This window comes from Polyodon spathula, chromosome 17 (assembly GCF_017654505.1).
Source record: "Polyodon spathula isolate WHYD16114869_AA chromosome 17, ASM1765450v1, whole genome shotgun sequence".
NCBI lineage: Eukaryota > Metazoa > Chordata > Actinopteri > Acipenseriformes > Polyodontidae > Polyodon > Polyodon spathula.
The window spans coordinates 9,908,121-9,934,418 of NC_054550.1; the positions used below are offsets into that span (position 1 = coordinate 9,908,121).

The following is a 26,298-nucleotide window of genomic DNA, read 5'->3' on the forward strand; positions in this document are numbered from 1 at the left end:
CCTTCCGTGTGCTACAAGGAGCGAAAAGCAAGACTACTAAACCGTCCGAGAAAAATCGTTTGTTTACTGCAAGTGTTTAACTCCATGATATTCTATTAACTCAGTCTATATTTATTTATTTTAATACAAATGTACATAGCCACACACTTACTGGTAGATCAGAACGGGTTGTTTTCTATGTTGCAAGCATTTTTTTAAAAGGGTATTTCCGCTCTAAATACATTTACATTTTAAGTGTTCTGCATAAGTGGTTGGCGAGTAAGTGCTGTTTGTTTGCTTTGGAGTCGATTATACGTGTTGCATTATGTAAAATGCTTAATAAATTATAAAAAATAGATACTGTACGCATAAATTCTTCAATGTTTTGAACCAATAAATTACCTATTCTTCATTTCATGTATCATTTAGCAGTAACCAACTCGTTTATGTGTTAATATGTGTTAAAACCATATAAAGTATATTACAGCTTTTAATACCGGTAGTAAACTATTTTCTGTGGCTTCTTCTTAAGTCATAACCGCAATGATTAGTGGAACGTGTTTTACAAAATGTGTAAAGTTCACTCTAGTACAATTCATAACATAACAGTGTAGGTTATTTATCTAGAGAGAGAGAGTGTGAGAATACTGCACGGGGTAGTGTGTGGTATCAGAATTGAATGCAGACCCGAGGGGTGGGATGCTGCATAAGCCAGGCTTTATCCAAGCAGGGTTTATCCAAGCATCCCACCCCGAGGTTACACTCTATTACACCCTTCTGTGCTGAGTGGCAGTTCTGTTGTTTATTGCGGTCAGGTTTCAGTGGCAACTTTGTTGTTTTTTTTTCGAGGAGGCTGAAAAAAAAAAATGGTTAGGGAGCGTGTTAAAATTACGTGCTTTAACAGTTTTTATGTACAGCTATTTTGCCCTTTTAAAAAAAAAAAAAAAGAAAAAAAAAAGACGTGACTTACCTTCAGTCATTAGGTCTTAGCATCTTCGCCTGTAGATGGGAGATTTATTTTTTTAGTTATTGTTGAGTATCAGTAGCTGCTGTCTATACTACTTCAGTGCCTTCCTTTACAAACATGTGTAAACAATGGAGGTCAGGGTATTTGTGTCTGTCTTTCACACTGACTTGCATGTGCCTTGAGGAAATCTGATGAAAATAGATTTTCCTATTTCTCCAATGTATTGCGTCTACAGTATTCAGAGCTGCACTAGTTAAATAATTGTATTTGTTTCAGGAGACTGACAACCATGGCTGTGGAGAGCTTTGTCAGCAAAACGTTAGAATTACTACAAGAGGAGAGAGAGGCAGAGATTGAAGAAACCAGGTACAATCATTTATTCATCTATAATCTGTCTGTTTCTTTAGAAACACCTGCCATCACGCTGTCAATATCATTGTAGGACCAGAAAAGCCTGCATGGTATTTCAAACCTTCTGGAGAGTCCTCAATAAAGACTCTCTTTTAGCCTCAGGGAGGTTAGGAGAGAGAACAAATTGTGAAACTGATTTGTAACAGGGCGATGCAGCTTATATATTTTACATAATTATATACTTATACATATACTTTTTCATAATTCGGTCTTGTTTCCTCATGTGAGGGCTGCTTATTTAGACCAAAGTATGTGCTGCATATTGAAGTTGTCCCCTTTTTTGTCTCCCCCTTGTCTGTCAACATTTGATATTTTTTCCATCAGCATTATTGCAATGCCATTGTAAAGCTGCAATAGTGACACTGCTTGTAATTTGATGGTGTTTGCAGGTTATGGCAGGAGAACGTTTCTTTAAAAGAGCTACAACGCAAAGGAGTTTGTCTGTTGAAACTTCACATAGGGAGTCAGAAAACAGGCTTGTACGGGCGGCTTCTGGTAACATTTGAACCAAGAAAATATGACTCGTCTGCTGTACTGTGCAGCAATAGTTTTGGGCCAGGTAAGCATGTCTGTACGTACGTGGACTGAATTAACTAATGCCCAACAAAAGGTGAGGATCTGGAATATTGGTGGTATATTAGAATTCCCCTTGAAATCAATTTTCAAAACTTACCTTAGTAGATTGTTTTTTAAAGAAGAAACACACCTCACAAGCTATAGGTACTGTACAGCTATGGCCAAAGGTTTTGCATCACCCTGTAGAATTAACTAATTTTGCTTCATAAAGTCGAATGAAACCTACTGAATAATGTTACATTAATATATTGAATTTCATACCACTTTGTAGCTTCCATACTTGACTAAAAACTGACAAATTAAAAAATGTGACATTTTGAAATCGAACATGAAATACTGTACTGCTATCATGGTTTCCGGTAGACACTTGCAATATCGTTTTGTAGTTTCTTTGATTACATGATGTTAAATAAAATATCTAAATTATGTTCATATAGTTTCAATCCTAAAATGCTAGGTGCTACAAAACCTTTGGCCATAGCTGTACGTAAGACCGGGTCACAAAGGGTTGCAACGATTCAGCATCAACAACATGGCTAGCTAACCCATTCCATTGCACTCTCTGTGTAACGTAGTGTCTGCTACCCTCTCCTAATTCTGTCACTGCATCATTTCCAACTGTGTCTGCAATTTAAATATTGGCTGTTGTCGACTCCTTTTAAGATTTGAATTGAAGTTGTCCCTACTGTAAGTCATCTTTATTCTAGATTAAATAGATTTTATTCTATCAACTGGTCTTCATAGCTTATATCTTTAAACCCTTATTTTGGGATTGTTCAAGTACAGCTGTTTCAGACCTTTTACTCACAAATTAAGTGTTTTATGGTTTCAGTTTTGCATGCTGCTAGACCTGAAGCATGCATTGAGCATTCTGATCCGAGAAACCTTTTGTAATTCTTGAGTTACGGAGTGCAAAGGAGAGATTAACAGAAATAATAATTTTAGTTTACAGCACCACGTTGTGGTAGTTCAGTAAGTGAATATGTCAATGAGAAAAGCCTTGATTATTGACCATTTTTATTTGAAATCCATTCTGATCCCTTCTTGTTGCAGGTGACATAGTGGGTTTATGTGATTCAGAAGGAATTGGTCCTTCCTCCCAGCTTGCCACTGGTGTTGTGACTCGTGTCACGCAGAGCTTCCTGTCAGTTGCCTTTGATGAGTCCAGTGATGGTTTGAGTCTGGACAACGAGGGCCCCTTCAATCTGTTAAAGCTGGCCAATGATGTCACCTACAAGAGACTGAAAAAGTAAGTGCATCACTGGATCGAACTAAAACCAAGATGTATGTGCAATTCTTAAAAACCTTTTATCAGTTCTGAGTGTCTTTTAAAAAGCTGTTTTACATTTACTGACTTTTTTTTTTTGTTGCAATTTTTTGTCGTTACTTGGCTTTGAACTAGCTTTGAGCCTTTTCCATTCAAATAATTTCACAATGTCACCTTGCAAGCTCTGCTAGCCACACCTACTATCTGTCTGTGTAAATATGGGGGGGGGGGTTTGCATAGAACACATCGTCACAAGACTTGTTTGGAAGGCTGTTCAGTCCAGGCACTTAGCTCAAAGCTGGAACAACAGAACACAGAACCACTCAGAATGCATTCAAACAGCATAAGCTAGTAATAGGAAATACATTAAACATAAGTTTAAAAAAAAAAAAGACAGAAATAAATTAAATTACTACTAATGCATCTACAATATTCTGCTTGGGAGTCCTTCATCCTTCTAGACCCAGAAAAAAAACACCAGAAGATGCAATAAATTGGTTTTATCCAGTTAATTTATTAATGTTATATTCTGTACAGCAGGGTACACAATTCTGAACACGTGAAGGTAGTAATAAATGTAAATCATATTTCAAAACATTATATTATATTGGCAAAACCCCTGTTGCTCCACCCCCACGTGAGCTGGGATTTAAGCTCTGTTTTAGATCAGGGAAGCACAACAAAAATATAAACAGGATTGCAACAGGGGGACAAATATAAGAGGAAGGAAACGAAATACAGCACATTAAAATGAAACCGTTTTCTCCATAGCCTGACCACACCAGAGCCCTGTTTTTCACTGCAGCTAAATTCTCTTTCTCCAGTGCTTTGAACTCCTTGAACCAGTATAGTACTGGCCCAGCTTCTAATCTGATTGGGGTCCTGTTTGGCTATTCAGAGCCAAGTCCCTGCCAGGAAACAAGTGAGCAACACTTTTATTTGAGCCTTTAAAGTATTAAAAACATGTGTTATCTATCTATAATAAACCTCATGAGTAAATACATTAAATATAATGATAAAGCTACTACTTTCTAGTACCCAATCACTTCCTGTGCTACATACAAGTCAAGCTACAGCTGATCAGCAGGAAGTGAATAGGTACTAAGAAGCACTATTTTAAATGTTTTAAGTAGTGTTACAGTGTAAAGTGCATTAGAAATGCTAATGGTTCATATTTCACACAGCTTTAACCCTTGAAGAATGCCTGTTTTAAAATTAAAATACAGTGTAACTGTTCAGGATAGCTGTTGACGTCTATCAGTTCTGTGATACTGTCAAACTGTATTGTATAAGCTTTGTGAATAGGAGCTGATGTTACTATTAAAACAAAATGGTCAACATACAATAACATCATTCTAACCTTTTTTTTTTTTTTTTTTAAGAAATGCTAGACCTGTATAACACCTCTCTGGATGAGTCGCAGAAAGAAGCAGTTTGTTTTTCTTTGTCTCAGAAGGAACTGGCAATAATCCACGGCCCTCCTGGTACAGGGAAAACTACCACAGTGGTGGAGCTTATACTGCAGGCCGTCAAACTGGGCCTAAAGGTAAGCCTTTTCCCTCATGACTGTGATAAACACACACACCCCCATCGTTATCATGAAAAAGAAGATAACCATGTGCTAATGTTCAAACCAGTTTCCATCACAACTGAATAAACATTCCTCTACATATAGGTAGAAGCACACGTATGACATACAGACTGTCTGACAGCTGTCAAAGAATTTGCATAGCAAGTCTCATCACAGTACGTAAGCAAGTCTGTCTCCACTCTGTCTCTGTCACCAGAGTTTGATTGGGAGGTTGAAACTAGTTAACTAATTCAGTGAAACTTATCCTTAATATGTTAGCATTAATTGTCTTGTGTAATATTTAAATTTAAAAGAAATATATATTTCAGTCCTGAAGATGCATTTTGTACTGGGTTGTGTTTTGTCATGCAAAGCATTCATCAGAGCTGTATTTGTTATTGTAAGACAGTAGACTTGACTGCCTCACTTATGTCCTACAACATACCGACTCAGTAGCATCATAAAGGCTTTACTTTTGAAACCTCAGCACAGCTCAGCCTCCAGCCACTGAATGAAACTGACATTGACCAGCACTTTCAAAATAACTTTCTATATAATAATAATAATAATAATAATAATAATAATAATAATAATAATAACATGGCTGTATTGCATTGAAATACACTTTTTCAGCTTAAAACACTTGCATAATTGCTATACCTTAGAGCAGTGGTTCTCAACCCTGGTCCTGGGGTAACACTGCCCTGCTGGCATTTGTTCCAACCAAGCACTCGATTACATAATTGAACCCTTAATTGAACTAATAATTTGGCTAATCTGAGCTTTTTAATTATTTTAAACAGATGGAGATTTTAGGTATCAAATTGTATAATGAACATAAACTCTTAAACTCTATTTAAAAAGCTCAGATTAGGCAAATTATTAGTTCAATTAAAGGTTCAATTATGTAATTGAGTGCTTGGTTGGAACAAAAACCAGCAGGGCAGTGTTCCTCCAGGACCAGGGTTGAGAACCACTGCCTTAGAGGTCGGTTGTGTGTTAACCTCACTAATATAAACAGCCCTTGACTAGGTCGTTTATCCACTCGGGAGTCTCTTTTCTTGTCCACTTAGCAGGCATTAACCACCTTGCTCTCTGAACACATAACAACCTCGTTATTGCAACACAGAGCATTTAAATCTGCAATCAGTGACACCCCCAGAATGTTATCCCTTGACATTCAGAACAACTGCGGTTGCTTTATTTTCTTTTACTGCTTAGCAAATAGCTTGGTGGTTCTCATGGAGATTCCTGCCACTTTTCTTAGTACTACCTTGCAGACAAATATGGAATGTAGCAGACGTGTAGTGTTTTAGCTGCTGTCCTATACCTCTTCAGTGCCTTCCAGTACAAACACAGTAAAGAATGGGGCAGTCAGTGAACAAGGGTGCAAGCTGTGTTTCAGAAGAAAAGCCATAAAACATACATTTTTAAATAATGAATAATTGATATAAGGTTCTTGTAATGGGTCTCATAAACATAACACTTTTCTTTCCTGTTACTGTATTAGCACTAGCGATGTCTGTATTCGCCCTTTTCTTCTGATGAAGCTACTTGGTTTTGTTAAATGCCAGAAAGGGTCTATTTCAAATGATTCAACAACAAATAAGACCCCTATGAACAACTTGAGCCTGCAGTTCAGAGCCACCATGTGAAATCTGTTGAACCAACGGTCCCCTGTATTTAGAGTGATCGTTGTATTTGATTTGTTTAAAGAGCCCTTATACTTAATAACCTTCCCTTCTTATCCCTGTTTCAAAGGTTCTTTGCTGTGCCCCGTCTAATGTTGCCGTGGACAACCTGGTTGAACGTTTAGCAAGATTTAAAGCAAAAGTCCTACGTCTTGGCCACCCTGCTCGTCTTCTGGAATCCATTCAGAAATATTCTTTAGACGCGGTGCTGGCACACAGCGACAACACTCAGATCATCGCAGACATCCGGAAAGACATCGATCAGGCTTTTGTAAGTACTGGAAGTCGTTCTTACTGTTGTGGTTTACATAAATAATTCATAAAATGGAGAAGGGTGTTGTGTTTAGCAGAGATGTAGGATAAATGTCAAGGCTGGCTCATGCTTAAGTCTTTGAAGAATACAAATCTGACCATCATTCTTCCATGGGTCTCCAGACAGTCGCACAAGTAGAGGGAGGAGAAATCCTGAACGACGGCTGTGCATTTGAAGCATGAGTCAGCCGTTAATCCATTTGCCAGGGGTGGCCAAAGTTAGCCCTTCCAGTCCTGGTCTTTGTTCCAGCCCTGTTCTAAATTGTTTAATTGAACCAATCAAAAGTAATACAAATTGATTTAAAATGACATTTGAAGCTACTTTTTAATCAATTCCTCTTTGTCTAGTTTTTCTAGAGATGTAGAGCTGCTGGCATTTTGTTCAAAATTCTGCTTTTCACAATCCTACTTTTTATATGACTTCCCCCATCCCCCTCACAGCAATAGAAGCTCTTTATACAGTCTTACTGTCTTTGCCAGTTCCGGATGAGAAGGTGTCATTGTGCAATCAAATGAAGTCTCAAGCCTTAAAGCCCTGGTGAAGAAGAGAGGAAATCAGACAGGCTCTCCTTTGATACTCAAGCTGTAGATGAGTCTCACTCAGAGGTGTAATGGTTAACAGCTTTTGGTTTAGAGCACACAAAAGACATAGGAAAGAAACTGTAGAAGATTATAGAAGAGACTGAAAACTGGATGTTTGAATTAGGATCTGTTTAATCCCAGTAATATTTCTAAGTCTGATTTCTGTATTTTAATTATATAGTATGTAGTATTGTTAATAAGTGGTCCAATAAAGCAGTCCTAGGTGAAGGACTAATAGAGTCAAAGATCCACCACTGATCAGCAAAAAAAAGTCTACCATTCTTACAAAGTAAAGTTCCTTTGTACACTAAATTAAGTGCAGTTTTTCTACTGCCATCTCCCTACTGTTTCAACTAAAATAAATACATATTCAATATAAAAGTAAATGGAGGCTGACTGTACAGTGCCGTGAAAAAGTATTTGTGCCCTGTCTGATTTTCTGCATTTTTGCATATTTTTGACACTGAATGTTATCAGATCTTCAACCAAAATCTAATATTAGATAAAAGGGACCCTGAGTGAACAAATAACACAAAATGTTGATACTTATTTCATTTATTTATTGAAGAAAGTTATGCAACACCCAGTGCCCCCGTGTGAAAAAGTAATCGCCCCCTTAGACTGAATAACTGGTTACGCCACCTTTAGCAGCAATAACTGTAACCAAATGCATCCTGTAGTTATTGATCAGTCTCTCACAGAACTGTGGAGGAATTTTGGCCCACTCTTTCATGCAAAACTGCTTCAGCTCAGTGACATTTGTGGGTTTTCGAGCATAAACTGCTGGTTTCAGATCCTGCCACAACATCTCAGTCGGGTTTAGGTCTGAACTTTGACTAGGCCATTCCAAAACTTTAAATTTCTTGTTCTTCAACCATTCTGCTGTAGACTTGCTTGTGTGTTTCGGATCATTGTCTTGCTGCATGACCCAGCTGCGCTTCAGCTTCGGCTCGTGGACGGGTGGCCTGACATTTTCCTGTAGAATTCTCTGATACAGAGCAGAATTCATGGTTCCTTCAATGATGGCAAGTCGTCCAGGTTCTGATGCAGCAAAGTATCCCCAAATCATGACACTACCACCACCATGCTTGACTGTTGGTATGACGTTCTTACTGTGAAATGCAGTGTTTGGTTTTTGCCAGACATAACGGGGCCCATGTTGGCCAAAAAGTTTCACTTTTGACTCATCTGTCCATAGAACATTGTTCCAGAACTCTTGAGGATCATCCAGGTGCTTTTTGGCAAACTTGAGATGAGCATTCATGTTCTTAGTGAGCAGTGGTTTCCATCTTGCTACTCTTCCATGAATCCCATTTTTGCCCAGTGTCTTTCAGATGGTGGAGTCATGAACACTGACCTTAGCCGAGGCGAGAGAGGCCTGCAGATCCCTGGATGTTGTTCTAGGTTTCTTTGTGACTTCCTGGATGATTTTATGCCTTGTTCTTAGAGAGATTTTGGCAGGATGGCCACTCCTGGGAAGATTCACTACTGTCTTAAACTTTCTCCATTTGGACAGTATTGCTTTGACTGGGGTTTGGTGGAGCCCCAGAACCTTAGAAATGGCTTTGTAACCCTTTCCAAACTGATAGGCATCAACAACTTTTTTTCCGGAGGTCTTCAGGAATTTCTTTTGATCGTGGCATGATGTGCCTCTAGAACCTGTGTGCTGACAAGTTCACTGATGGTAAGGGGCAAAGTTAGTCAGATTTATATTGGGCAAGGCTGGCCCAAATCAGGCCTGATTGCTAACCAAAGTATTCAAACAGCTGACCCTAACTAACCCTTTAATTGGGTTGAGTTAACTAGGGGGGGCAATAACTTTTTCACACCTGAAGATTGCTTGTTTGATTACCTTGCACACCAAACAAATGAAAGAAGCACCAAACTTTGGTGTCATTTTTTTCTCTGACTCCCTCTATATACTACTACAACCCACAAAACGATCTGACCAAATTCAATGTGAAAAATGTGCAAAAATGCAGAAAATCAGACGGGGCAAATTTTAACTTTTTCACGGCACTGTATTTATGTGTTTTACAATGCCACATTTTACAGATTTTAACACAGGTGGAAATCACTTAAAGATGAGCTCACTTAAAGACGAAATTGAAAAAACTTTAGAAAATCCTTTTGAAATGTCTTAGTTTCCAAAGATTGTTTTTAAATGTGAAAGAAATATCTGCCTATCCCAAATTACAGTATTATCAATAGAGGTTCCTCATAATCATGCAACAAATGCACAGTACGTAAAGGGTTAAAAATATTTGTATAATCAATCCAGAACATCAATAAAATGTGATGAAGGTTGAAGCAAAGTTAAGGCAGTTATCTTGCTCACCATGTAGAGTGTAATGATTGACTGATCTGAGCATAAGAACCAAGAGATCTTCAAGTAGTAATGTTGCTGATGATACAACTTAAAACCTTTAACAACTAAAATAGGATTGCAATGCAACATTTTTGTATTTGTTTAAGGCCAATGTGAAGAAGTCCCGTGACAAAGGAGACAGGAGCCACCTGCGCAGCGAGATCAAGACCCTGCGGAGAGAGCTGAGGGGGCGTGAGGAGACGGCCATCACGCAGATTCTCAAGAGAGCGGAGGTAGTGCTGGCCACTAATACAGGTGTGTGTCCAGCAGTGCTTGTGCTTATTGAGAGCTTCCATACTGGAATCTCAATCCTCTCTCTCATACAGTATGTACTGACAGAGCGGGATACAAATATATAGTCTTTGTTTTGCTGTGTGATTCACTGCTTTTACGGATGACCCATTCAGGTGAAATGAGGTTAAAAGTGCTATAGCTGCTTGTGTAAACAAAGCTGGCCGTACATAGTGATGGATGATAATATGTTTTTTACATCGGCTAAAAATGATCATGTTATCAGGAATTTCTTAAACCATTTTTAGTAGGTCTTTCTCTTAGTAGGTCTTTCTCTTTCACACAATTAGTTTTTCCACTTTTTAAAATAAAACAGTATCACTATTCTCCCTCCAGTATCGGTCTGTGGACGAATCAGTTTTGTACAGAAAGAGGAACAAAACATCTCTGTAGAGTGGCACTGATCCTTTTTAGCATTAGATTACTACCCATAGTACGATTACCTAATCATTTTTCAGTACAATAAATAATCAAATTAGCAAAATAAACATGATTGATTATATCGTGATAGCTGATTTTTCCTGCCGTACTGTACATCAGTTGAAGCGCTTGTGTGAGGCTGCTGGTTCTCCCCTAGCATACTACCCTGTGCAGGAATCTGAAAGCTATTTACTCCATACCCTGATTAGCGTTATTTTTGTCTGAAAGGAAGAAAAAAAAAAAAAACACACCATTTACAATTCTAAACAAATAAAAAACAACTTTGGACTACTCAGAAGCCCTTAAATTAAATAAGTTGTGTATTTCTGATTTGATAACTTTATTGTTTTTGCTGTCTAAAAAAAAAAAGTTTTGGAGTAAACTTTGAGAATCTAGCCCCCTTTCTTGGCATCTTTCCAGGATACTCTTGGAAACGAGATGAGACATCTCAATTAGCTTTATCCTGGTTACTGTGTTACCCAACACCCTCCCTGGCTTGTGTTTTTGCTGTTCACTGACAACTAAGTTAACAACGTCAACCAACCTCTTCAACACAATAGAGTGATGCTTAGATTCTGACTAGAACTATGGATCTTGTTGCCTCCGTTCCAGAGTTAAAACCAAAAAGCAGATATTTATTGCATGCTACTTGACAGAATTATGCTGAAATTAATATAGGGTGTCAATGCTCCCTGTGTTTGAGTAACAGTCACATTGCAATATGTGCAAACACACTCCTATCTGGCTTGTGTTTGTTACCCAGGTGCCTCTGCTGATGGCCCTCTGAAGCTGCTGCCGAATGATTACTTCGACATCGTTGTGATTGACGAGTGTGCGCAGGCATTGGAAGGGAGCTGCTGGATTCCACTTCTCAAGGCCCCCAAGTGCATCCTGGCTGGAGATCACAAGCAGCTTCCACCCACCATCAAATCACACACGTAAGCTCCATTTCCATTCTTAGTTCCAGCATGCTATCTAAAATACTGTGCACTTCATTACATTAGAATACATGGTTCTGTTAAATCAAGAGAACGACGCTCCACTTGCTTATGAAACTTCTCTTTTCTTTAACATGCTGATATTGTTCTTTTGATCATGGTATCCTGCAGGAAACTGTTATTAGGGACTATAGTGGACGTGTTGTTGATGTAGATGAAATTGTGTTTTGTTATGTGCCTGGTTTGCTACCAAAACTACTAAAAAACATATTTGCCTGTTCAATTAAAGTACCCAAGCCTACATAGTGTTCCATCACTATGTAGGCATGGTATCGTTAGCTTGTGAATGCACAGGCAACTACAAAAAAATGCATTGGCACATATTTGATATGCAGTCAAGTATGTGCACATCAGCTTTTAAGTCCCACTTTTAGCATCTGTTTATTTGTTGCCTATGCAATTTTTTCCTCGTGTTTTTTTCATGTTCGTTGTGCGTTTAAAGGGCAGCAGAACTATGCCTGAGGCAGGATGTTCCGTGAGAAAAGTGCTACAGTCTGGATGCTTCCATTGTATGGTGTCCACAGAAGTTCACCAGGTTTTTTTCTGAAGTGCCATCTCGTCCTTGCCTGTCCCATTTGTCAAAAAGTAGATCACATATTTATCGAAGACATGTAAAACAAAAATTCCTGCCACATAGATTAAAAGCAGCTATTACAAAAATCTTTATATTGGCTGTTGCTTTTTTGTTTATCAATAAATGGGGATGTTGGCAGTGGCCCCAACTGTCTTTCGTTTATCGAGAAAATACAAGAGCTCATTGTTTGAGTTTGACGTGCTGGACTGAGCTGGAGCATGTCCTCGCTGTTGGGATACAGTACTGCTGTCCTTAACCCTTCCTATTCAATTCAATGGTGTGAGACGCCAGCTGACTGCCACGCAACTGCTGTGCCGCCATAAAATGGCACTTTTTTGTTCTATTAAAATCAGTGGTTCTACTGATTTTAATGTGTTGTACTTACTGTTTTATGTGCTGTATTTTCTTAAGTAAATTGCTGAAAAAAAATCCACAGCCATTGCAGTTGCCTATATCTTAAACTCACCTCCATTTTAGAGACCACAATTATTTTGTAGCTTGCACACTGTTACAACTGTCCAATGCATTTATTTACAGAGTATTTAAGTCTGGCACTGTTTAAAATAGACCTCAGAATTGAATAGGATCAGAGGTACTTTATTTGCTGCTAGGTTGTAAAATAAAAACTTACAATGTAGTCAAGGTGGACTATATACAGTAGATATAACTGCCCTGGTGGCTTGTGTTTGACTCTGCTCTAATGTTAAAAATGCCACAGATTATATTACAATTCTGCATACCTTATGAATAAGGGAAACTTCAGGGGGAATGTGCACAGTATTATGATGTGTGTAAGGTTGAACAAAGTGCTGTATCATCTCTGGAGTGAGGTAGGGAAGCATTTGCACTGTTCACTGAAGTCCTGTGCAACATGAATATGCTTCCCCGGCTGAAGTCATTACGGAAGCAATTTCAGCTGGAATACAATGGCGTGTCAAATTATACACCACCTCAGATTATACATTCATATTAAATCCATATGTGAATGTGAGACTGAAATAAAGTAGTAACCTGGAAGAAATACGCTGCTTTCCATATCAAAATGCTCATTTCAGTCTGTCATCATGAAAGACCAGAAAATAAACAAATATTAAAGCCAGAGGAAGCTTTGGTTCTCATTCCGTTCATTTCTAATGTCCTGAATATCTCTTTGAAATGCTGTTAACTTACTTATGCGATGCAGTAATTCCAAATTCAACTAACCGTGTCAAATTCACACCCTTTCCATACATTCAGTTAAAGCAACTGCCATTATAATACGTAATAAATAAAACACTAAGCAATGTGTACAGTAACATATAGTAGCAAGCACACATTGGTTTCATGCAGATGATGGCAGGGCAATTAGTGTCTTGAACAACAATTCAAAATGGAGAAGAGGCTATAGACAACCGTTACTGAAGAATAATGTTTTCAGTTTGGGTTTTATGGTAACATGTTTTGGAAACACTAATGTATTTATAGGGATTGCTCTTTCTTTCTAGATCTACTGTACAGGGGATGTAGTATAAAAGAATAAACACCTATACTTTCTATTCTGATTCTGTAGATGAGGGAAGCCATTTCTGGTGCTTTACACCTGTCATGACTTTACTGTGCCACCAGAGGGCACTCCAAGAGCTTTTGAATGCCACAGAGCAGTCCCAAAACTCATGTTATATTTAAAGAATATTTAAAGTGTTTTTATTACTGAAATAGTGTGCTTATCATGCAACTGTTATAGATTGTTGTTCTTTTAATAGCCAAGAACAGTTTAATGAACTGAAACCTTTTTTTTCCCCTTAAATAACTCAAGGTTGTAAAAATGTAAAGCATAACTGTAATATAACTGTTCAGTGTTTTCAGTACACCTGATCTGTTTAGTGAGTTGCAGCGACATGATTTGAATTGTGTATTTTCAAATTGGGTTGAAAAAACAGGGTTTAATTAAAGTTGAAGTACTTGGTGCCACACTTGATCCTGTCCATTCCAGCTGTGTAGAGTTGAAAGTGGTGCTTCATTATATTGAAGAACGCTTCACTGCATTATTCAGCATCATTTCCATTCAGCCTTCTCTAGATGAATCCATTAAAGAACACGATGAGTTAGTAAAGATCAGTGTGTGAGTGCATCGCTCAGCTGTCATTGAAAACTGAGACATCAAAATGGGGGTTTTGTAAGGAATCTCCTCCTAGGGGCTCATGAGTTAATAATACTGACACCAGCATAAGACGTGCACTTCCCTCTCTACTATAGGGCTTGCCCTTTAGTTGAATGGTCTTTGGAGCACATGGTTTGCGGTTTGCATCCAGCCCTTCCTGTTCAATTCAGTGGACTAAGATGTCAATTAATTGCAACGTGATAAGAAATGTTTATTAGTGCTGTTATCCTAAAGATATTATTGTGTCTTTTTTTCATATAAAAAAGTCTATCACTAGGGGTGTTAGAATCTGTTTAATTTCTTAAATGTTAAAACTTTAGAATTAAACACATTTAAATATTTCAATTTGAACATATTGGAAGAAATTTTCTAAGTGACTGCATGTTTTCGGATGTAAGACTGTATGTATGCAGCATTTCATTGTATATGGTAAAGACTGTGATGCAGTATTGAATATTAAATGCATTTGCCTACACTGTACGCACTAAATGCCGAAAACAACATCTGCACAGTATTTGGCGAATGTATTTTTGACAGTGGTTAAATGTTTAAGCAAAACCACTGAGCCAACAATTAAACGTTTAAAATCTAAATTATTAACACCCTTGCTGTTACCTTATAAGCATGTGTTGAAAATATCAGCTTGATCAGTGATAACTTTAACCAAATACTGTTGCAGGTATACTTTTTTCATAGTTATCACTTGCACTAGCAATAGTAAAAAGCTGCATTAAAATAAAAATTCAAGCTGTTCCTACTTCCCTCCAATCATCTGTCAGTGTCATACTGCAACAAGCTAAATTTCATTTCACTCAGCTTGTCTCTGAGAAAATAATGATGTGTGGATCTTGGAATATCGGTGATTTCTGATTTGCAGATACTTTAGAAGGACGGTTGAAGACTTTAATATTGCTTCTAGGTAAAATGAATCATGTCAAGATCTAGACATGATTCATGTTTGCGCTTTTCTTCCAGAGGGTCGTGACGATGCTTGTCTGCGAAGATAAGAAAGCTAGCAGCAAAGCTAGCAATACCTATTAAACCGTTACAAGTTGGAGGTCATAATTATATTGAAAGATTTCCCACCCGTTCCAACACAGCAAGTGATACATTTTGAGGATGGACAAAAAGCTGCAATATGTAGCATGTATTTTCATGTAAATTGTCAGCTATATACAAGCTGCATCTCCCTGTTGCAAGTCAGATCTGCTGCAGAGGCTACTTTGCATTCATTTTTAATGAGAGTTCCATCTTAAAATAACCTAAGTATGTTTAGAATTATGAGATGTGAAAAGGCAATTACCTTAAGTTGGCCTACAGTACATAAGACTTAATGCACATGGTAAAATATAAGAATGTGACAAATCTACCTCCATGGTAGTTTCATCAAAGCTTAAACAACTTAAATAGTAAATATTTCATTTTTGGCCATCATATGTAGGTACAATTCCCATCATCTATCTAGACCCTTGTACTTGTATCAATAGTTTGTAGTGGAGTACTAGTTTGTTATGCGGCTTGTAACCTCAGAACTTTCGTGCACCATTGATCAAGTGATCAGTCTCCAGGTCCATTACTGGGCGCTAATGGATCTGAAAAAATGTAGTGACGTGAATTATCTTGTGATCTACATCAGTCAAGGTCCATGATCACAGACAGGATCAATGCTGTGCCTATGGTCTGTTTAGAATGATTAGGACATGGAAACTACCACCTTGGTCCAATAGAGAAGAAAAAGCACTTTCAAATGTTTACAGGTATATCAATATGGATTAAAGGTAGTCTCCTTTAATCCATATTGATATTTAATTGGAGTAGTCCGCTCTGCCTGCTGCAATTCATGGCATGTTTTGTTTCAAACATCTTTATTCCTGTAATGTGTAAAATATCATATCCTTTCAGTTACCATATGATCATTGCAATCATTGGAGTGTGACTCAGGTTTTTGTTTTTTCCAGTAGCATGCATTTGGCTAAATTGAGTGATGCTACTGAATGCTGAGTACCCTGGCATTGATGTTCTCAGTGGTATACTGTGGTGAAGAGCAGTCCAGAGACAACAGCCTTTTGACTTTATGGAATGGGTACATTAAAGTCCACTGGAAGTCAGCAGTCCACAGCAGCAGTGAACTTAAGTGGAAACTAATGGGAGACAGTTATAGGATAATTTACTCAGAGCCACTAAGAATTGTTTCTAAAATCACAGAAAGGCAATAGGGATATATACGACAACAGCAATATAATTTTTCACTTAAGAGAATCAAAGCTAATTATTATTTTCTGGTCATGTAGGAAATAAGAGCTACCAAGTACACTGGGGAGAGAATGGTGCTCTTATTGGCAACAAAAATGCTTAATTTTCTAAAAGCTCATTTAATTGCTCTCAATGGATCTTTTTCCAAAGCGACACATTTACTGTTGGATATGATGTTTCTGTTTTAAATATGCCTTTCAGTGCCTATAGGTCGTCTGGTAGTATTTGAGTAAAATCCATTTTGCTTTGCTGTCAGACATTGATGCACTGATATTAATGAATGATAAAACAGAAGTGCTTCACCAGCATTATGCTTTTGCCTTTAAGCTTTATCAATACTTACTCGTTTAGTGAACGATCTCTGTTACCAAGGTTCACACGTCAAGCAGTCTAGGCTTAAAATCTTAATTATAACTAATTCACCCTTTTTAATCTTTTACCCTTTTACTACGGCATAACATCTCCATTCTGCTGATCCCTGGCAAATGTGTCAAACTGAGTGGCGTCTCATCTGTCTTGTGAGCCCTGTAAGGGATGATGTCTCTGTCATGTATCTGATGAATGACAGGCCAGCTCTCTTCACTTCCAATACTGTCTCCAATGCAGAGCCGCTGTGAAGGGTCTCTCTCTGAGCTTAATGGAGCGTCTCATACAGAAGTACGGAGACCAGGTTGTGAAGATGCTGACAGTGCAGTACCGCATGAACCTCTCAATCATGCAGTGGGCCTCTGAACAGATGTATGATGGGAGACTGACAGCCCACTCCTCAGTGGAAGGACACTTGTTGAAGTAAGTCGTGCATATTGACTCCCTTCAAGAGAAATGCGATACGGGTCTGGAATCTCACAGCTATCTTATCTAGTGAATTCTTGTTCAGAAACACTTTGGATATAATTTTCTGTTTCAGTCATCGCATCATGGAGCCTTATTCAAAATTAAAAACACCCTTGTGACCTCAGGGGAGCTCTCAAACATGTCTTGAAAGACAGTGTGTACCTGTTCACCTGTCCCACTGCAACACTGTTGTCCCCGGTGAATGTAGACACATTTCTTCTTTGTGATATTTCTTACTAATTAATTTCATGGAGCGTTGCAAGGGTGCGCTTTGCGTTGGCTCTGCCATAAAAAGCGCTATATACAAATAATTGGATTGCTTGATTGGTTAAATGTTAATGGTTACAATCTGGTACTAGGAGGGTATTTTATACCCATACAAAGTTGCTTTTTGAAGGGTCCGAGCTTTAAGGCAAATATTCAGGGAGGTGTTAAATAATGTTGAAGATATAAGCTAGCAAAAAAACTGCTCAGAATACTAACCTTCCAGCAGAGTTTGTACTACTTCTATATTGTTATCATTGTTTTATTCCACTTCCTTCAAAAGAGATCCTGTAGAAAACCATACAGTTGTACAAATGTTTTTATTTGTCACAATTTTGATTTTTTCTAATAATCATTTTGAGTAGTTGTGATCAAATCATTAAGCACCTAATATGGAGCTTATGTTTTTGTTGGCAGAATAAAAGAGGGGTACAGTAATTTTAGTAAAGTCCATTAAAGATACAGTTCATAAGAGCATTCCTTTAAGGTGTGTGGTGAATGTGTTGTAGTCTGTATGGTATCTCTTGCTGTGGTGATTGTACTGTAGTCTGTATGGTATCTCTTGCTGTGGTGAATGTACTGTAGTCTGTATGGTGTCTCTTATTGTGAGTATTAAACTGCTATCATGGTGTTTAACAGGGACTTGCCTGGGGTCATTCCCAGTGAAGAGACCAGCATTCCTCTGCTGCTGATAGACACAGCGAGTTGCGGGCTGTTTGAACTAGAAGTGGAGGACGAGCAGTCTAAAGGAAATCCAGGTACGCTGTTTTGAAAATGCATTGAAGCTGTATATCCCAGTTCCAGGGATCTGCATTATGAAAATAAAGGTAATTTAAGAATAAAATAAACAGTTGAAATTATAGCCTTTCTATTGCCCATCTTATTTAAGTCTTAAATTTAACATTACAGTGCAGTGGCAAATAGGGCCCATAGCCACTGTTATTATTTAAAACAAAGAATATTCCATAGTACTGGTTTGCCTGTGATACAAAGGCATTGATTTGATCAACCTATACCCAACCGCCAGAACTATTTTTTTCAGAGAATTTTAAAGCACTTGGGAATCCTGGCGAGGTATAGGTTGACCAAATCTACTCAAGTGTAATGTAGATACCCTGTTAGTAGGGTTCGGGGCAACTATGGGCTTCCAGGATGGAACCAGTTCAGTGTGACAAGTTTAAAAGGTGGAGGGATACGTGACTATTCCTCAAAGATTACTGCCTCTAATTCATTCAGGCAGGTGTAGAAGGCAGTGTTCAGTCAGCAACAATCACTTCAGAATCTTTCTCATGAAACATCAGTAAGAGTCCAGTTACATAAGGTACTGTAGTACATGATGCATGCCAGAGATGCTAATTGCACTGCAATGTATTAACTGTTGGTTTGCTGTGACCTGACTCTGGATTCTAATGTTGGTTAGGTTGTCGTTTTCTCAACAAAGTACAAGTTAATAATTTTTCTCTTTCCGGTTTATCCTTTAGAAACTGTAAGAGAAGAAAAGCTGTCTGTTAGGGCTAGCGCCAAATAGTCAGCTTGTCGAATAGGAAAGTGACAGTCGACCTCAAAAACTGTTAGCCAACTAATCGCACAACATGTGATTGTGTAGTTATTGTGACACGTCCGTTTTCAGATAGACGGTAGTGCAGTTGTGGTTGCAAACCATTAAAATATAAAATTGCATGAATAAATAGTTTAAAAAATGTCCAAGCATTTTTAAATATAGTACACAAAGTGTTATCAAACAGTATGTTCACAGATAGAGCACCTGCCATTATCAAATATGTTATTTGTTTTTAATGTGATATTCTTTTTTGTTTCACATTAAGCAGATATGTATCTAAAGGCAGTTGACATTTTAATAAGAATTTAGAAACAGGTTTATTAGTTCCATAAACCCGTAATAGCACTAAAAGGTAAAACAAGAAACATATTTTTATTTTGAAAGAAATCTGTCAGATTACCTTAATTTGGTATTTTGTTTTTTCACACTCTACAGGGGAAGTTGAAATTGTGGCAGCTCACATACAGGCATTGACTGAGACTGGTGTACAAGCGAAGGATATTGCTGTCATCGCTCCTTATAATCTGCAGGTGAGAGGTGTACGGCAATAGAAGTATTTTACTGTACTCGTTACGCTTCGAAATATTCATTGTTGAATAAAAGTACTTAATAGAAACTGTGAACACTGTTCAAGTTACAGTACAACAGTACTGTAAATGCTGGTCTACACTAAGGGCACATTTTCTGTAAGCATTGCAGGCTCTTTCTAAAGCTAGACATAGCTAATTGTGTTAATGAGGTGTAATAAAGGGGATTAGTGCTTAATCTGCAGTCCTAACACTGCTGGTTATCTATGAGTTTGATTGTTTGAAAAGCAAGTTAAAAGATGTGTCTTTTTAACACTAAATCCACACATTATTCCTGAAGAGCAGCAATGTATTCACATTGGATAAGAACCACCAGATCCGATTCTTAATTTAATATACATCTATATCTACATTCAGGGGATCAAACAAAAATGGTGCAGTTCTCATAGGCGGACTGCCAGAATTGTTTTGGTTCACATTGAGATCAATATAATATAATAAGATAGAATAAAGGCTTTAAACGTATACCTACATTAGCAGTAAAGATCAACAAACATCAAACACAAAAGGTAGGACGAATAACACCAAGTACTCGTACTTCCAATAACCTACCCCAATTTGAATATCCATTTGTGACATTTTTGGTTTCTAGGAGTGTGTTTCCAAAACAATATTAGTGGAATTGATATACATGCTATGGAACACACACTCTCAGAAAGCATAAAGAACATCCGTTGATATTCAAATTGGGCCCCTCTTGAACTTTTCGGAATACACACTCTTCAATAACAAACACAAACTGTAGCATGATTTTGTGCTGCACTATGTGGAATTTTAGCTGATGAAAGACTTTCATGTCCAAAACATCTTAAGCATTGTTTATGTGAATCCTTATTTTTCCAAGCAGTAAATTCAGTGCTTAAAGACTAAAGCTTATGTTCCCATCAGTAATTTTTGCATTACAGTGCTGTGTTAGCATTTAATATCCTGGCAAGGTGTTTTCAATACTGAGCTCTCAGCACTGCAGCTTTACTTTGTCAGAGCACAGCTGGGAGTGTACAATAATAGAGAAACGCTTTCTATCTTTGGCCTGGATATTCTTCTCTTGTTTACCCGCAGGTCGACATGCTGAGACAACAGCTTTCCCACAAACATCCTGAGCTGGAGATCAAATCTGTTGACGGTTTTCAGGGGAGAGAAAAAGAAGCCGTGCTGCTGTCCCTAGTCCGATCGAACAGAAAGGGTACAGCACTGAATAAAGGCTGCTGCTGTTTTATTATTGTGTGTGTGATCTGAAGAGATTACAGTGAGGGACACCTGCTCTTTCATAATCTGTGAAGAACAAAAGCATGTTTCACAGTAGGAGATATGTATTGCAGATTCAGTCACTACAACTGATATAAAAACATTTTATTAGACAATAGAACATGAACATGTATCACAGAGATGGGAATACGACTCTTGTTGCATTCCTGGTTTTAATATGTGCCTGATTAGCCCCAGTGTAATAAGCTCTTACTATACTCATAGTTCTCACAGTTCTTCAATGAAACTGTAATCAATACTATGTCTAAAGCTTTCACTCTTCCACCTCTTGCTTTAAAGTTTTGTCAGATTGATCTGGATCTTATAGAAGTCGTAGTGTTAGGTGAACTTTAGAATAGTTTACCTAGGCCTTTTCATGATTTTAAAAATAGAATACATTCACTTTTTTTTTTTGTTATGAGGAAAAGGTGTGTTTGTTTCTACACTAAAAACCAAATTAAAGAGAGGAATTGCATGTACCAAGGCTTTAAAAACATTTTTGGGGTTCCCATTCACTCACCTAGTAAAAACCTTGTGGAGTGCAAGCATGTTAAACTGTTTGCACCAAGTTTCAGATCTTGCTTGATGCAACAATAAAAAGCTGATTGGTGTGACATAGATCTACAAGTCCATCTGATAAATGGGTTGTGGGTGTGAGGTGAAATTGGGCTTTTCAAATTGGGAAGAAAAGAAATGTATGACAGGGAAAAGTGTGTGAAATTACTTTGTTGGCTACAATTACTTTTAATGTTGATAATTTTGCCTTTGCAGGTGAAGTTGGGTTTCTGGCTGAAGACAGAAGAATCAACGTTGCAGTGACCCGAGCGAGACGGCACTTGGCTGTGGTGTGTGACTCCCGCACTGTAAGACACCATGACTTCCTGAAATCACTGGTGGATTACATGACAGAGAAAGGGGAGGTGCGGACTGCATTTGAATACCTAGATGACATTGTCCCTCAGAACTACACCCGGGATGAACTGAAGGAACAAAGTAAGGCCAAAGACCCCTCCAGAAAACCAAGGGAAAAAAAACAGCAAGGAAGCCAAAGAGAAATGGACCGCAAAAAGAGCAGCTGTGAGACTGCAAAGCCACTCAACTCACGAAGAGATGAAGCCATGGAGGGCATGGCAATTAAAGACAGTTACGGAGTGTTAAAAGCCAGGATTTTAGACTATCTTAAAGATAAGAATGAGAAAAGGCTGGATTTCCCGCCATCGCTGAACTCACACGATCGGATGTTGGTACACCAGATTTCAGAAGAACTGGGTCTTACACACGAGAGCACAGGGGAGGGCAAGGAGAGGTACATCACTGTTTCCAGACCGCACACTTTTCAGAGGAATTCTAAGGCAAGCACAGAAATGAACGTCCAAGAATCAGTCGAGAAAACCAAACAAGAAGATACAGAAGAAAGGGAAGAGAAGGAAGTGCCAAAGACTACTGAGTGTACAGCTAAAGTGGACTTGAAGACATTGCACTTGGAACGAATGCAGAGAGAGCAAGCGAAAAGAGAAGAGAAGGCTAAGCTGAATCAAGCGAACACACAGACAAAGTCCTCAAAGAAATCAAAAAGTGCCACCAAGGGTAGGTGCAGTTTTACTAATAATGTGTATTTTAGTATACACACTTTTTAATACACAATGGAATGGAATAGTAAAACACAAGTTTGTCATTTTTAAACAGTAGGAGTGCTTTACAATCAATTTCACCAATACATGGTAATTTTAATTAATTTGGCTCTGTACTAGTATTTATTGCATTACAAGCACAGATTGTTCAAGTTCGACTCTACAGTATACAGTAGTTAAAAATTGTTAAATGTGGCATCCTGATTCTTAATCCCTTCCTGTGCTGTAGGTCACCTGATTTGATTACAGCTAGAGCACAGTGTATGAGTGAAATTGGCCAGTATAAAAATACAAAAAACTAATACAATCTTCAACATAGAAGCCCTTGTTAGCACTTTGTTTCATATCCATATCGCCATTGATTTGATGGCCACGCTGTGTATTTGTAACAAAGTGCCCGCCCCTGTGTATTATCTGTTATGTGTTGCGTGTGGTGTGTTTAAATGTTGGTGTATAGACATTGGTACACGGGATATAAACGGGTCTGTAACACGAGTGTTTAAAAATGTATATGTGTATTTAGGCACGAGGATTGCACAGCACTTCACGTGCAAGTAAAATGTAGTAATATGTGAGCACGGGGAATTGCACTTTATTAATTCACGTGCTGGGATTCAAGTGAATAATTAATTGGTAATTGAATCCCAGCACAATAGTATATATAGATGCACGTTGTCACATACTGGCGGTTGGGTGTTCGGTGAGCGGAGAACGGGATTGGAGACGGAGGAAATAAGGAAAGTAGTAGTAATAATAATAACAACAACAAAGTATCTGCTCACCGTGTTTGTCAGTGTCTGTCCGTGCACCGTTGTGTTAAGTTTAGTCTGTTTTCGTTTGTCTATTTATTTTGGCGTAGAGTGCCGTGTCCTGTGTTTTTCGTGTTTGTGTAAACCTTTTATTTGGTATTAAACCGGCGCCAACAGGCGTCTTCATCACTTCATTTCATCCGTCCTGTGTTCTGTGTATTGCCTTACCTTTCCTGGTTCTGACGCCGCCCACTTCGGCCGTCTCTGTGACAGTATTACATACATGCTTGATTGTCAGATTCTAATTGCAGTTTTTGTGTTTCTGTAGGAAAGGAATCCACTAAAGGGGCTGACATTGCTGCCGCTGCCACTGCTGATACAGATTTTGATGACCTCATTGCTGCTGTTGTAAAAGCTGATGGCATCTGTGGATTTTCCAAGTGCAAAGCCAGTGTGCGGACAATGGGGCAGCACTGCATACACTGTAACAAGTATTATTGCCTCAGTCACCATATCCCTGAGGTAAGACTGCCCCTTTACTGGAGCCACCAGCCACTGAAAGGGCTCTCACACATAGAGCATTTAAAAACAATCCAACCATTTGGTTAACAGGTTTCACAAGGTGATGCCTTGATACAGGGAATCTCTGCTATCCCACCTGTTTAAAGCTGCACAAGCAGCTTTCATAGCTACAATTTCAGAATGTTTTCAGTTATTTTACCATGCATAACTAAGCAATAAGACACAGAAAGTTGTTCGTTGTCTTGAAATTTCACAACAACATATAGCTTGAAATGCCTTATTGCCCATTCCAGAAGAAAATCCTTACTAGTAATAGTAAACGCTTAGTGATGAGGCTAAAGAGATCCAGCCCTTGTGCGGTATAACAGCACGGCTTGACACGTGCGCAGCCAATCGCTGTACTCTGTTAACCCAGGTCATTTTCTAATGAATAATCTTTTCTATATATATAGTAGACCACCATCACAAACCACTTTACAAGATACGAGACTAGGGTGTGTGAACTATGCATCAGTTGCAGAGTCACGTACAACAGTGTCTCACATGAAAGACGGAGCGCACAAGGAGGTTGTGACTTGCTCAGGGTCACACAATGAGTCAGTGGCTGAGCTGGGATTTGAACTGGAGACCTCCTGGTTACAAGCCTGTTTCTTTAACTACTGGACCACACAGCCTCCTAAATAATAATATACATCAAACGAAACAAGGTTGACATTTTCTTTTAAGGCTGCATTGGTTTGGTTTAACTACCAGAACCCCTCAAGTGCTATATGTAAAGTTCTGGTATATAATATTTGTTACCCTACATCGCAATATAGTTTTAAAAAATTACTTTATGCATTGGATGGCTATGTACTGTATCAAGCCACTCAGTTGGGTCCAAAAGTATTGAGAACTTCCTTTATCAATGCACAATGTGTTATTTCACGTTTGATGTTATTACCACTTTGGAAATGCAGATATGTATGTACTATACATAAAAGTTCTCCTCAACTGTAGTTTTCAATAACCATATTCCTTTGAATTTAAGACACCCTTGAATTTAAGACTTAGCCCAAATTTCCCACCCTCAATTTGAGGAAAATTTAAAACATCAAATAAAGATGCATTTACAAAGGTAGAACCCCAATTGCGCATATAGAGGCAGTTTGCATCTGTCTGCTGCTGTCACACAGAGCATTACAGTTATGTGCTGCTTCTCATTTCCAGTTGTGATTACTCTCACCTGTTTTTCTCCCAATTTGTGAACTGTGGTATTGTTTGGCATGTCGAAAAATATCGGGGTCTGATCAGCATTTCCAACCTGTCCAAGCTTGTGATGTTTGTTAGAACTGAGCCTTAAAGCAAAATGCTGAAATTGCAAAAGCCTCTCTTAGAATTCCTCAGGAAGCTAATGATGCTGCTTTGAAAATGGCTGCCAGTAATCTTTATTCATCTTTTCTCTGCAGTCAGTCATGTTGCTGTTTGTGTACTCGGGTAGTCACATCTTTTGTTGTTGATTTTAATACACGCATCACTATACTCAAATTTAAGAGGCAGGCCTTTCTTGAGAAGGAAAAATTAGTTTAAAAAGCGTGTCTTAAATTCAAAGGAATACAGTATATATTAATAACTTGAGTGTAAACACATTTGGAATACAGTATATACCAGAGATTTAAAAGTACAAAACACAACTATTCTTATTGTAGAATGTATTTTTTTATCTTGAAAAAAATTCAAATTTTTTCCAGCTCCTTGAGAAAGCCCAAATTATTTAATTTATCACAATGTAGTTAACTTTAAAGTATTCATGACCTTGTGTAGTGGATATTTCATGTAGTTTTGTAATAGCCAAAACTAGTATCAGATTGAATGTTATACCAGGCTTTGCTTCTTTAACAGTCTCAGTCATTGAAATGTATAATTAGGCAAGCAGAGGCTGCAATTGAAAAGAAAAAAGATTGCCCGAAGGTAAAAAAGAAACAACTGTTTTCATACAACTACATTACCACAAGTGCACCATTAATGTAAGCACTTAAGTGACAATTAAAAGCCTGCCATTTCATTGCTTTGCTGAATGGAAAATAATTTGTCTGGCTGTTCTGCAGGTTCACGGTTGTGGCAACAAGGCTAAGGCCCAGGCCCGCATGAGAATCAGCCGGGAAGGGGTGTTGTACGCAGGCAGCGGAACTAAAGACAAATCCATAGACCCGGCGAAGAAAGCATACATGCAGAGGAAACTGGACAAGAAACTAGACGATTTAGCAACGCAGAGGAAAACCAAAAAGAAGGAGAAGTGAAGCGGGATGTGCTGTTCCTGCACTTTCCAGGAAGATGTATATAGTCTTCATTTCAGACTTGTACTGTATGTTGTATCTCTTGGACAAAAGGCTGCATGTCTTGGCTTGAATCACGTGCAACATTAAAAACCAGGCACAACTTATTTTGCTTGCGTGGATTCTGATCTCTTGGTCTTTCATGTATTACTTAGTAGTGGTGGTGGTTAACGATATGAAAATTGTATATC

At 38.2% G+C, this 26,298-nt stretch overlaps 1 protein-coding gene across 1 annotated transcript; it reads left to right on the top strand.

Annotated features, from left to right (window-relative positions):
* The first annotated feature begins 20 nt into the window (after positions 1-20).
* Positions 21-26,294, top strand: ighmbp2 (immunoglobulin mu DNA binding protein 2). The gene is made up of 16 exons (XM_041276634.1): positions 21-258; positions 1,223-1,312; positions 1,747-1,916; positions 2,987-3,182; positions 4,025-4,122; positions 4,583-4,746; positions 6,532-6,732; positions 9,831-9,978; positions 11,198-11,372; positions 17,006-17,188; positions 18,137-18,255; positions 19,494-19,588; positions 20,705-20,828; positions 21,662-22,477; positions 23,599-23,792; positions 25,880-26,294. Exons 2-16 carry the CDS (start codon positions 1,236-1,238, stop codon positions 26,069-26,071), a joined length of 2,952 nt encoding a protein of 983 aa, XP_041132568.1. The 5' UTR covers positions 21-258; positions 1,223-1,235; the 3' UTR covers positions 26,072-26,294.
* The last annotated feature ends 4 nt before the right edge of the window (positions 26,295-26,298 follow it).

What these genes read in the sequence shown, in the direction of transcription:
- ighmbp2 (XM_041276634.1), top strand. Translation starts at nt 1,236, where the DNA reads ATGGCTGTGGAGAGCTTTGTCAGCAAAACGTTAGAATTACTACAAGAG. An exon ending in AAGTCCCTGCCAGGAAACAA is followed by an intron (nt 4,123 to 4,582) that starts GTGAGCAACACT and finishes TTTTTTTTTAAG; the next exon opens with AAATGCTAGACCTGTATAAC. An exon ending in AGTCCGATCGAACAGAAAGG is followed by an intron (nt 20,829 to 21,661) that starts GTACAGCACTGA and finishes TTGCCTTTGCAG; the next exon opens with GTGAAGTTGGGTTTCTGGCT.